General features: G+C 38.5%; 1 protein-coding gene across 2 annotated transcripts in view; it reads right to left on the reverse strand.

The window, feature by feature from the left end:
• Positions 1 to 3,434: 3,434 nt before the first annotated feature.
• The window catches only part of LOC106947047 (leucine-rich repeat and immunoglobulin-like domain-containing nogo receptor-interacting protein 1), a 174,891-nt gene continuing 166,162 nt past the window's right edge, over positions 3,435 to 12,163 (reverse strand). For both annotated transcript variants that reach the window (XM_015031832.1, XM_015031830.1), the window contains one exon: positions 3,435 to 5,996. In XM_015031832.1, the coding sequence (XP_014887318.1) occupies positions 4,137 to 5,984 (1,848 nt within the window). In that variant the 5' untranslated portion in view covers positions 5,985 to 5,996 and the 3' untranslated portion in view covers positions 3,435 to 4,136. The remainder of the gene's footprint in view (positions 5,997 to 12,163) is intronic.

The raw sequence follows: 12,163 nt of genomic DNA on the forward strand, positions 1-12,163 counted from the left end.
GGGATTTGCTAATTGGTCCAGTCAGTGACCGGCCATTTTGCTATTAACAATGCAAAACTGGGGGACGGGGGGGGGGAGTTCAGGTCATCAGGTCATAGAAAGGCATTGAGGGTCAGGACAAAGTGGAAAACCCAATGAATAGTTGCATAAAAGTACTTAAGAATAAAATAAAAACGCATTAATGTAATTATCTCTGTTTTTTTTTTTTGGCTGTGACCCCCACTGCAAAATTATTTTTACCTGCATGGTTTGACCACTGGTTACATGCGTTAGCAAAATTGGCGTTTTAGCTCCATCACCTGTTGCTCTAACAGTGTACAAATAAAAATAAAATACATCCATAGTAGGTATAGTTCTGTAAACTCTGTGACTTATTACTTCAGCAGTCCAGGTTATTTCTGGAATGTATAACACAAACATAATAATTCATCATTTCTAAACATTTTAAACTTTTTAACAGCTTGATATCATTATAAATTAATAGTTACTATTATTAGTTTTCATTTTGAGAAATCTGATGAAACCTTATTTAGTTCGACATGCTAATTTTGATTCAAGTGAATTAAACAGACAACTCAGTGGCTCTGTATCATACTGTAGTCATTATTTATACATTTTATATATATTCTACAATTTATTTCTTTTTCAACATGTGTGGTTTGTTTAATTTGAACATTTAATAAGACTTAATACTGTAATTAAGCCCAGATGACGTGAAAGAAGGAAGAACAAGGATGAAAGGACACAAGGGAGTCAAAATGAAAGAAGAAAAGAACAGTAGGAACGGTGGCATAGAAAGAAAGATTTAAAGGAATGAACCGAGGGCACAAGAAAGGAAAAAATGACATTAGGGAAGGAGAGGAAAGAAGGAAAGGCAACGCAAAAATGACGTGGCTAATGTCGAAAGGGAGGATAGAAGAAAAATGAATGAATAAAAGGAAGCTTTAAAGGAAAGGAAGGACACAAGGAAGATTCTCCATGACTTGTTTTTGTTTTCCACTGTCAACAGGCATAGAAACAGCCTGAAGTGAGAAGGAATAAGAATGTCAAATGTTCCCATGGAGTTCTAACGCAGTGCAGAAATGTTTTATGAAGTCGGACTGTCCACAAGGAATTGATAATCTTTCACTTTTTTTTTTTTTTTTAAGAATAGGCTTATTTGCTCATGTTTAGCCGAGACATTTCCCAGAATCAAATTCTTATTTAATGGAAAAAGCTATTTTCTCTAATTTTACCGAGTTAAATTATTAATATTCCCTAAACATATTCTAAAGACTGTGATCCGTTTCTAATGGTGGGTAATTAATGTTGAGAGGCAAAGCAGGGGAACTGCAATTTTCCCTGAAAACAAGTCATTTAGAGCTAAAACATATTATGGTAAATTACTTTCCTGTCTGAATATAATGAGCCGTTCAATCACAAAAAACCCCAAACATCACTGGGAATTGTTAATTTGGTCAATGACTCTCAAATGCTGCACCTGAAAGGTGAATTAGGCTTTAGCTTGAGCTAATTATCAAGGTCAAGTTATTGTTAATGGTTTATTGTTTTCACATTTTTCCATATTGTGACCAAAAACTAAATGGATTTTTGTGATATTTTGTTCTAAATCTGGGGGGAAATGTGTGCAACTGTGAAATGGAAAGTAAATTAAAATTGTTTTTTTTGGAAATAAAATTCAATTTCTCCTGTTTTTTTCTGGCACCCAGGTTTTCTAAATATTTGTATCCCTCCCTCCTTGCGGTTTTTCTTAAATTCTTGACAGTATGGACCCAGAAATTTAAGTTTCATAAATCATGTTACATGGCGCTGCAGTCACATGTTAACTTGCTGTATTTTAGTGATCAAAAAGTGGCATATTGTTAAATATTTAATACATTTATATTCACCAAGGATTTACCCAAAATCATTTTTAAAAATTAAATTGTTCACCTAAATAAATATAAAAAAAATCAAAACCAGAACCACGTTTTAAAAAAGTCCATAGATTGTTTAATACAACATACCATATTCTCAACAATTCAACATCAACAAAATTTTGTTAATTGAAAAAAGAAAAAGAAAAAAAGAAATCTGCATATTACCTTTATTGCACAGAACAATTTGAATGTATTTTTCCATAGACTTCTTTTTTAGTATCTTTTTCTTTTGTAAAAAGTTGGCTCGGACTATACATGGTGGATATAGTCCAGGGGCGAAATAAAAAAAGTACGGGGTAACAAAAAGAAAGAAAAACAAAAAACTTGAACCCGCCCCGAACACCCTCAGATCACGTGGGACAAAAAAAAACAAACAAAAAAACGGCTCGATACAGTAGCCACACTTTGAACAAAGAGCATTCATATTCAGCAAGAGGGAGAACCGTGAGCCACATCCAGTTTGTTTAGTTTCTCGTTTCCTTTATGCAAAACGGATTACACCAAAGCTGCTTCAGATTGCTCCATGGGTGAAACCATCTGTCAGTCCGCCCATCTGCATATGCCGTCCTTACTTCCAGCCATCACCGTGACATTATCTGTAGTGTCATCCACCGTAGACGCCTGTATACGGATGTCCGTAGTGTGTACTTAAAAAGTTAAGGCTTCGACCCTTCGATTTAATATCCAGTACCGACTGGGGGAGCTCAAGGTGCTCGAGTTCTTCCGCTCCCTCGTGACACGGAAAGCACGTTTCCGCTTTGTTCACAAGCAAACCTGTAAGTGATCCAAGAAGGTAACGTTTCCATGGCTTTAATGGGGGGAAGGAAAAGAGAGGGGCGCTTTCATGAATGAATCATCAACTCTTTAAAAAAACAAACAAACCAAGAAAACAATTAATTATTAAAAAAAAACTAACTCCAGAGAAGTAACCAACAATGACAGAAATATTCTACAGCTTTAGGAGCACCACAACAAGTAGTTCTTATTTCTTGGGATCAGGTAGAGGACAAAGAAATGCTGTTACGCAAACAGAGTCGAGCACGATTTGGAAAAAGGTATGAGCACAAACTGTTAATTTACCAATTAGACCTGTAGTGAAAAAAAAAAAAAAAACTGGATTAGAAGCACCGAAAAATAACTGGAATAAATCTCCTCAAGCCTTTTAGCCCAGAAATTTGACGTTTTGAGTTTAGTTAAATCTGTAAATGCTCGACGAGACTCAACCCCCAGGACCAAGAGCCGCAGGACCAAACAAGATCGTTCTTTTTAGATTGTAGCACAGTTGTTGTGTTTAATGTTACATTAAGCATCAATGGAAACTCTTAATATATCAGGGAAAAAAGGATGGTTGAGAATTATGTATCAAAGTTTGTCATACATCCATAAAATTCAGCTTTACAAAGGAAAGAATACCAGACTGGTTTTCTTCTCCTTTCTGTCTGTAAACATTGCATTTCTGAAACACAACTACTCAAAATAAAATTTAGCAGATTTTACAATGAAGCACTACTAGTGCTATAATTACAATTGTAATCGAAGGTTTTATAACTGAAGCCAATCGTTCATTGCAATGTCTAGGCTCTGCAATAACAGCGGTCGTAATTAAATTGTGTTTTATTTTTTTATTTACGGTTTTTGTAACCAAGAATTTCTTGTTGTATGTTTGTAGCAAAGGATTATCAGCATTGTGACACAATAGAAAAAGACAAGTGAAAAAGACCATGGGATATTGTATTAACATTTTAAACAAAGATGTACCTTTATGAATGTGTGAGCTCGTTAACTTAACATTCATTCAGCATCACAGAAAACAAGAAATGGAATGAACAGAAAAAAAGAAAATGATTTAAATATGATCTGGCCCCGAACTCTGGCTGTTTGGAGAGCTTTCTTCTTCTTTTATAGTTTGTTTTTTTCCCCCAATCAATATCCGGAGGACTATGATCTCTGTATGACAAATCTGAATTTCAAATAATGCCCCCACAGGCCTTGTAGGAACCACCCTATCACTGGCTGTAGTTACATTCCCTCTTGTTTTTTTCTTGATTTTTTTTTTTATAAGTCAGGAACTGGTCTCTTGTCAAGTCCACCAGTTAGAGAGAGAGAAAAAAAATCAGTAATCTATGTTAACAGACCATGATCGACAGGTTTGCAAAGGAGTCTTCTTCTCTAATTTATCTGGTGCTGTAGTCCAAAATCGAGAAACGCCACGCCTTTTTAAATCATTTTCATATTGAACTTGCGAGGAGCATCCACTGTGGTGCTGCTCATCCCAGCGTCCGATTTGCGTGGCACATACTCGATCTCGATGTTGTGCTTTGTGTTGCCTTTACCTCTGCTCCAGAGGAACAGCAGTACCAGACAAAACAGGACGACACCAAGAAAAGAGATGAAACCCATTGTGGTTGCAATGATTAGTGTCTTTATATCAAATGGGAAAGGGACATTGGGCTTTGTACCGTTAGCACGAGTCTCAGTGGGTTGGTTGGATATGAAAGCAAGACTGTTGTTAGGTTGGTGGGGCCAGTCCGGTGAATAACTATGAATGTGTAGGTGAGCAAGAGAGGTGTCATTTCCCCCGGCGTTACTGGCTATGCACACGTAGGTACCGTTATCTTGAATCTGGGCATAGCGCACCTCAAGGGTGCCATCTGGCAACACAGAGAGCCTTCCAATTGTCTTGGAGGTGATAAACTTTTTCTGAGGAGAAAGCCACATGATCACTGGAGCGGGATCTCCGTCTGCTTGGCAAGCAAAGTGAACAATGGCTCCTTCATCAACAAATTTCTGCTGGGCTTTACGATCCCTAATCCTGGACTTGCGACACGTGAAGTAATTTGGCTGCAGAACATCCGGGAAGTCCTTGAACTCTTTGCCTTGGACGAACTCGGGAGAGGCGCAGGTGGGCTGCTGCTTGTTGAAGTTCAGTCTCCATCGCCTTCGGAAAACCCACAAGAGTCGGCAATCGCAGGCCAGGGGATTGTCGTACAAGGCCAGGGTTTCTAGATTTCCAACCGAATGGAAAGCTGACTCCTCCAACGTGGTAAGAGAGTTTCCAGACACATTTAGTATTTTCAGGTAGTTTAGTCCTCGGAAAGAGTAGGGCTCAATCATTGCTAGTCTCCCTCCAACCAGGTGAAACTCCTGTAGACGCAGAAGGTCATGCAGCTTATTTCCTTCTATGGTATGGATGGGATTGTATGAAAGATTAAGAAATCGCAAATAAACCAAGTGCTGCAAGGCTACATAAGGGATCGTGGTCAGGTTTGTGTTGGCAATGGTCAGAGAGGTGAGATTTAATCCATACAAACAATTTGTGGTCATGGTATCCAGGTATGGCCAATTGGCTATTTCCAGCACTTTAAGCCGATACAGCCGTTTGAAAGAGTAATCCCGTATGGAATTGATGTTGAGGTGACGCAGCCTGAGAGTGATCAAACTGTGGAGGTGGGTAAAAGCCTCTGTTGGCACAGAAGACAAGTTGCACTTCTCAAGACTCAGGTGCTCGAGGCTGTTAAGGCCATGAAAAGCACGGTGAGCGATGAAAACCAGGTCGTTATCACCCACCTCTAGAGAGCGAAGGTTGTACAAATCCTGGAACATATAGTCTAACAGGATGACAATCTTGTTCTCACTTATGTCCAGCTCAGTGAGATTGCTCAGGCCTGTAAATACACCCAACTGGATCAACTTGAGCTTGTTGCTGCGCAATCCCAGTGTCCGCAAGCCATACAGGTTATTGAATGCTCCGGGTTCAATTGTGGAGATAGTGTTTTCGCTGAGCTCCAGGTGTTCCAGGTTCGGAAAGTTGGCAAACTCATCTGGGTTAATCGTTCTGATGCGGTTCTTGCTTAGGTCCAGCAGTCTCGTTTCTGCCGGAATGCCCTCGGGGACGGTCATGAGCTTCTTACGATGGCACATCACTGAGCGCTCTGGAACGTTACACTCACAGCGGGACGGACACCCTGTGGTGGAGCCAGAAAGCACGGCGCCCAGCATCAGGATCAGAATCGGCTGCCAGCAAGCCACCAGGTAGCTGCGCCCAGTCGCTTCCCTGGCCACCATCTTATCGGTTACCTGGGTAGAAGCAGAGACATGGCAAATAGTTTGTTAGACAATCAAACATTAATGATCTTAACTTATCAACTTAATTACGATAGCAGGTAGTTGAGTCTAAACGATGGAATGCAAACACAAGGACTTTAATGATTTTAATTCATAGGGGCTCGAACTTAATCTAGGTTTAATCCATTGGCCTTGACATTTTTAGGCATTTGGTTTGTGCACCAATCATAGGAGCTAAGAGGATGTCCTTCTCATGTGACTCCTGTGAAGAGAACCGGACAGATAGTATGACAGCTATTACAATATTTATGAGTAGGCGTAAGATGAATACAGGTTACAGTGAATTGACAGTTTTGGATTCTGTGCCTTGCAGTAGAGTCAAAAGCTATTCAAAAATGAAAGTCCTTCACAGACATCATGGTGACCAAAAAAAGGAAGTCATGATCTTAGCGAGAAATTCAAAGGTGCAATCATTCTGGGAATCTGCATTAGCCTTGCTGTACCACCCCCATTGAGTCTGCAGTGCACTGCTGAGCATTATTTCCACAGATCACCTTTCAGAAACTCAATCAGTTAATGCTATCCCCTTGACAAGAGGTGATAAGGCGCAGCTTCAGGTGGAATTAACTGCCTTTTTTTAGTAATCCGCATTATGGTGTGTCACAGGAAAATATGCTGAGTATTTTTTGTACCTCGTTCTGGTAACAAAAAGTCTCTTTTTCTCCACCCCATAGTGTTTCCTTGCTGTACCAGTCAAAACGCCAGAGGATTTAGCAGCAAAGGCAAGAGGACTCAATCAAAGATCGATGGTGGCAAGTGTGATATATGTGCTGTGGCTGACATGGAGCTCATGCAGTCTTTTGGGATAAAATACAGACCATGCACCACTGAGGGAACTGGATAGATAAAAATAAGCTTCTCGGGCAAAGCGAGTCATATTTATTTCTGGTGCTTGGTGGGACTGCATCAGTAAAAATCCATGACAACTGGATAATTTGGCGACAAATTTAAATAACAGGGTTAGGGCCAGATACTACTAATTTTTGTTTACTATGTGTTTCAGGATTTGTGCAAGTCAAACAGGTTAATGGGTATTTCCTCTTAACCCAATGAAGGATGTTTTGTGAGATTCAGTAGACCGTAACAAATATATCAGATGGAGATTGCAGGGAAGGGGAAAAAGAAAATCACTTAAAAATAGCTGACAGTTAATTATGGGGTGACATGCTACTGCCAGGCGGGCAACCACTAATAACTTTTTTTTTCTTCAGTGTATCACCAGACAGCTGGACATCAGAATAAAAAGAAAAAAAAAATGTGTGGGTGTTGTGGATTGCATAGCTCAATTTCATTTAATTTTGTCGGAGGTCGAAGTTCAGATTGGGGATTTGACGATACCATCTGTAATCAAGTGATGTCGAAACACACTGAGGGGGCTTTGTCTGAGATCAGAGACCTGCGGCAAAGCCTGCTGGGCTGCATTCAGCCCCAAGCCATATGTGATCAGTCTTATTCCCCAACGTCATCGATTGAGTTAGTGCTGAGCGCAAGGAGCGCAGAGATACAGAGGCGGGCGTGTTGTGTGGCATGCTAAGACACCTAAGAAGCAGTGACCCCAGGCTCGGCTCTATCTGTCGCCGTCTATCATGAAGGCATTTACATAGTGCGCATTAGCAAATGAGACGCTATTAGTTTCACTTCTGTTGAACATGATTTTGTTTAGGGCCCTATGAAATCAGTTTTATGTTGTTCAAAATCCTGTTTTATCTTTTTCTGAATTACACTTTTGCTATTTTAACCATATTTTAATAACCCAGAAAGTATGTATTTATGGTGTAAATAGGAAAAAAAAAAGAGTGAATCAAGAGCTGGAGGTCAACATTTCCTGTTATTCTGTAACACAGATGAAACCAGAACAGAACATGAAATGGTTAAACAAGGTGTTAAAAATTTATTTTCTGAAGAATTCAAAAATTATGTGAAAACTAAGAATCTAATTTTCAACATTAACAAAAAAATGTCCCCTTGTTGAACATTATACTCCAAAATACTTACTAAATACTAGATTTTTTCTTTTTTTTTGTCTTAAAGGAGCGTCTGATTTGGGACACAGAGCAATAAGAATCTTCAACTCTTGCTTCCACTGATTTATTTAAATGTTTAAGAGTTAGCAGAAAAAATGGGTGGGCGTTGTGGATTGCACAGCTCAACTTTATTTAATTGAGCTATGCAGTTAAATGCATAGGTCACTGTCAGTAGCTAGCAGTTAGCTAGAAGCTAGCTAGCTTGTCAATGTTTCTGAGTAGTCGTCGTATCTTAGTGCCGTCAGTCAATGTTGTGCTGACAAACATACAGAAAAGTTTTCTTCTGTCTCAAACATTTCGCCTGCGCTAAGCTTTGAGTTATTTCTTTATTTTGGGGGAGATACGTCAGTGTTTCAGAGTTTGTGTGGTTTTTTTTGTTTTTTTCACCATGGCTAACTGGTTTATTCTGCCTGTGTGGAGAGGAGAACCAAGCAGATGCAGATCAGGTAGCAGTGGGTACGGGAGCTGCAGAGGCCAAAACACTACTGACTCTACTGTGTGTCCTAAATCATAGTTTCTTGTTGATAAAGAAAATCAGCATATTCAGTATGTTTTGTACAGCAGTCTGGCTTTTGAACAAGTTTTTAGATGATAGTCAATAAATAAAAATTGCAAAGCCAAACAGTAAAACAAGATGGTCAAAAGTAAAAAGAAAACTAGAACAAAGACAAATTATACAGGACTGACCCACATGAGAGAAAACTAACATCTATTCCGAAGTGATCTCATGAGTAGAAAGCGACGAACTCCCGCTCAAGGTGTAAATAACTTAATACGAGTCAGGTGTGATAATTAGCAAATTAGGTCGAGATGTGTGGGCTGAGAGGAAAAAGACAAACAGAGGCAATCCAGGAAACAGGCTAAGGAAATATCCCATTAAACCACGGCAACAAACAAGACCTAAAAAAGCCAAACATAGAATCATACCTTCAAATTCTTTCAAAAGCAGAAGATCAAAAGCATGCACACCGTGACTGAGTCTGTTTCGATGAGGATTTAAACAATAATCAGTTTAAATGATGTGTATTTCTTATTTCCTGGCAAGTTTAGTTGGAGGGGGAAAAAATGTTGCTCACAGCCTCAGTGGCAAAATTTAGGAAAAATACAGACAGACACATTAAGATGAAAAATAACCTCCACTGGTAAACATTAGCAGCACTGGATTGTTAATGATCTGGCGTTATCGTTTCCTCACAGGCATGCAGCCTGAATGCAGCTCTTCATAGCAATCAGCGAGCTCCCAGAGAATTACATTAATTGAGGCGGAGTGAGAGCGGGGGCCACTTCCTGAGAGAATGAATATGTTGGAGAAATAAGACTACGCTCAATAAACAAGGGCCCGTTGGTCCAAGACCAATAACTAGATCAATGAACGGGGGGGGGAATGTTTTTGTGCCAGCGTCTATGGGGATCTGGAGGATGTTGCCTCACATGGGAGGCAGATGGTACCCAACGCTCCTCTGACAATGGAGCAGCATCGCTGTAATCATAATGAAACAACTACTACTCTGACTAGTAATTAGGCCTGGGCGATATAAACTCAGAATTTTATTTCAAAAGTCATAACAATAAAGTTTATGATCAAAAAAACAAATATTTCTGACTTATTTCTTAGGTCCCCTGTTCATAGTGCCACAAACACAAGTAGTATGATAAATGATGAGAAATACTCAACCCAGGATATGAAATGTAACTTAATATGCCAAATCTGCCTTAATCCAGATTAATGTGTACAGTAGAAATCACATTTAGCAGCATTTAGCAGTACTGCAGAAGCTAACATCGACAGTCTTTGGCACAGCCAATCAGTGCCAAGAAAAATGAATGGCACTCCTCAATACTGTGTCAAGTAGGATTACACCGAAGTATTTCAGCTTCCCAAGGTTCATTCTCTTTCACACATTTTGGATTTTAAAAATATGTCAATATGTGGGTTTTCTGGGAATAATTTTGGAATAATTTCGCAAAAATCCGAATGCTGAACAACAAATAGTCAGAGGTCCACTGAATTGTCAAAGGAGCAAAAAAAAAAACATAGTTCCACTTATCATTGCTGTCAAGATGATATTATGAAACAACAGATTGTTAGAAAGACAAGCAGTCAAACTAGAATTTGAATACTTTCATTATAATTTGGTAAATCTACTCGTTTTCAGATTAAATTTTCATGCTAAAATGTATGATTTGGAAAATATATTGTAAATACTAATCAACAGGATAGATTTTTAAAGCAACATTGTACATTTAGTTTTAAATTCCTGTTAATATGTTGACTTTGTATTATTTTTGCATAAGGTAGAATCTCACTCCAGCTACTGCATATATATAATATATTTATATATTATTTATATAATATATAAATATATTATTTAAAATAATTAAAATAATATATATTTTTTATTACCAAGTAAAAGTTTTGGAAAATATAAACTTAAAAAAAATATATATTGTCAGATCTTCATCAACATCAAGAGAATAATAAATAAAAAAGAGATTAAACTTCAAAAAGAAATTCTTATCTAAATTATTGTTGTTTTTCAACTTTGTTGAATAAATGTCATGTAATTTTGCATTTGTCAACTCTGGATTACCTTGCAGGTATATTGCTTTATCTACACTCTTCAGCATGATAGGTTTTTCTTTCTGTCTACATTAAATCTTTGGCCTTGGAAATACTTAGACCAGTTTCATTGTCCGACATGCACCAGCATCCAATGTTTGTGTTGTGATGGCGGCGCATGTTGAATAGGCTTCATGTCTGCACTTATTATACATCGCTGATTTGTTCCCTGCTCATCTGTCTGTCTCCATTAAATTCATCACAATAGACACAATGGTACACAAGCAGGGAGAAGACACATCCGTCGCCCAAAGCTTTAGTTTACCTGTCACAAGACATCACTCCCAAGCCCTTTTAAATACCATTGTTAAATACCTGTAAGCTGCTGGGAAATCCACGAGATGATGCTGACGTTATCTGCAGCACAAAGTGTTAAAAGCCTTTAAAGCCTCTTCCTTGGCAAACTGCTTAGTCAGCTGCCAGGCTAATCCTCAATGGCCAAATGCAGGAGTGGATTTTTATTTACGCGGCTATATCCGTGGCTTTGACGGTCTTTTCCTAGAACACTTGGTTATAAATGTGCAACCTCGTTCTTTACACCCTCTTTGAGGATGGGTTAGGGTAACGCAGGTCATCGATTTCTGTTATTTTCAAATGAAGTAGAGAAGCACTGATCCACTTTTTCCACTTCCGTTACCAGTACAGATTTTGTACCGGAAGATACCGATCACCGAAAACGCAGCTGAATTGATTTAAACCGTTTCTTTTTTTAAACACAACTGTACATGTACTGAATTACGAATGTATTTGAGAACTCTACACAAGTACAGCACACTTAAATACGCCTAAAGTAAAAATAAGGCCTGTCACAATGAAAAATTTTGCCTGACGATAAATTGTCTCAGAAGTCATTGCAATTAATGATAATATTGTCATTTTGAAACCATTTTCAAGTAATATAATGCTAATGGCATAGTAATGCTAGAACATATTTGCAAAGATCAATAAAGTTTTAATTTTATTGAACATTTAACACTGGAACTGGTTGACTAGCTTAGTTAGCATAATACCCAATATCCAATCTAAAATTTGTTCAATATCAAGACCAATACAGATATTAATATCATATCGGTGCCTCTCTAAAATGACCCAGTCTATATGATGATGACATGAAGTTAAATATGAATCAAACCACTTTGGTTTGTACAATAAGCAGGAGCCTCCACTTTATAGGAAAAAAAAAACAGTAGCAGCCACAATTCAGGTTAATTCATCTTAACCATTAGTCTCTGACCTTCAGTTTGGTGAATAAGATTGCTTTCACAGTACCTGAGTGTTGGCTAGCTGAATTTTCAGGAGCAACGATACCCTTCTGTCATTGAAAGAGCTAAGCCGCCTACCGGGATTGCCAGCTAGATGTGGACCTGTGAAATGGCAGGGCTTAAAAGTAAAGCCGACTGCAGACAGATGGACAGTATAGCCCTAATCCAGGCAAAGAAGCTGGTTGATGCAACAAGGTGCAGAATTCCAACAGA

Source organism: Poecilia latipinna, unplaced genomic scaffold, assembly GCF_001443285.1.
Source record: "Poecilia latipinna isolate Pla-1442-1.1 unplaced genomic scaffold, P_latipinna-1.0 Scaffold219, whole genome shotgun sequence".
Classification (NCBI taxonomy): Eukaryota; Metazoa; Chordata; class Actinopteri; order Cyprinodontiformes; family Poeciliidae; genus Poecilia; species Poecilia latipinna.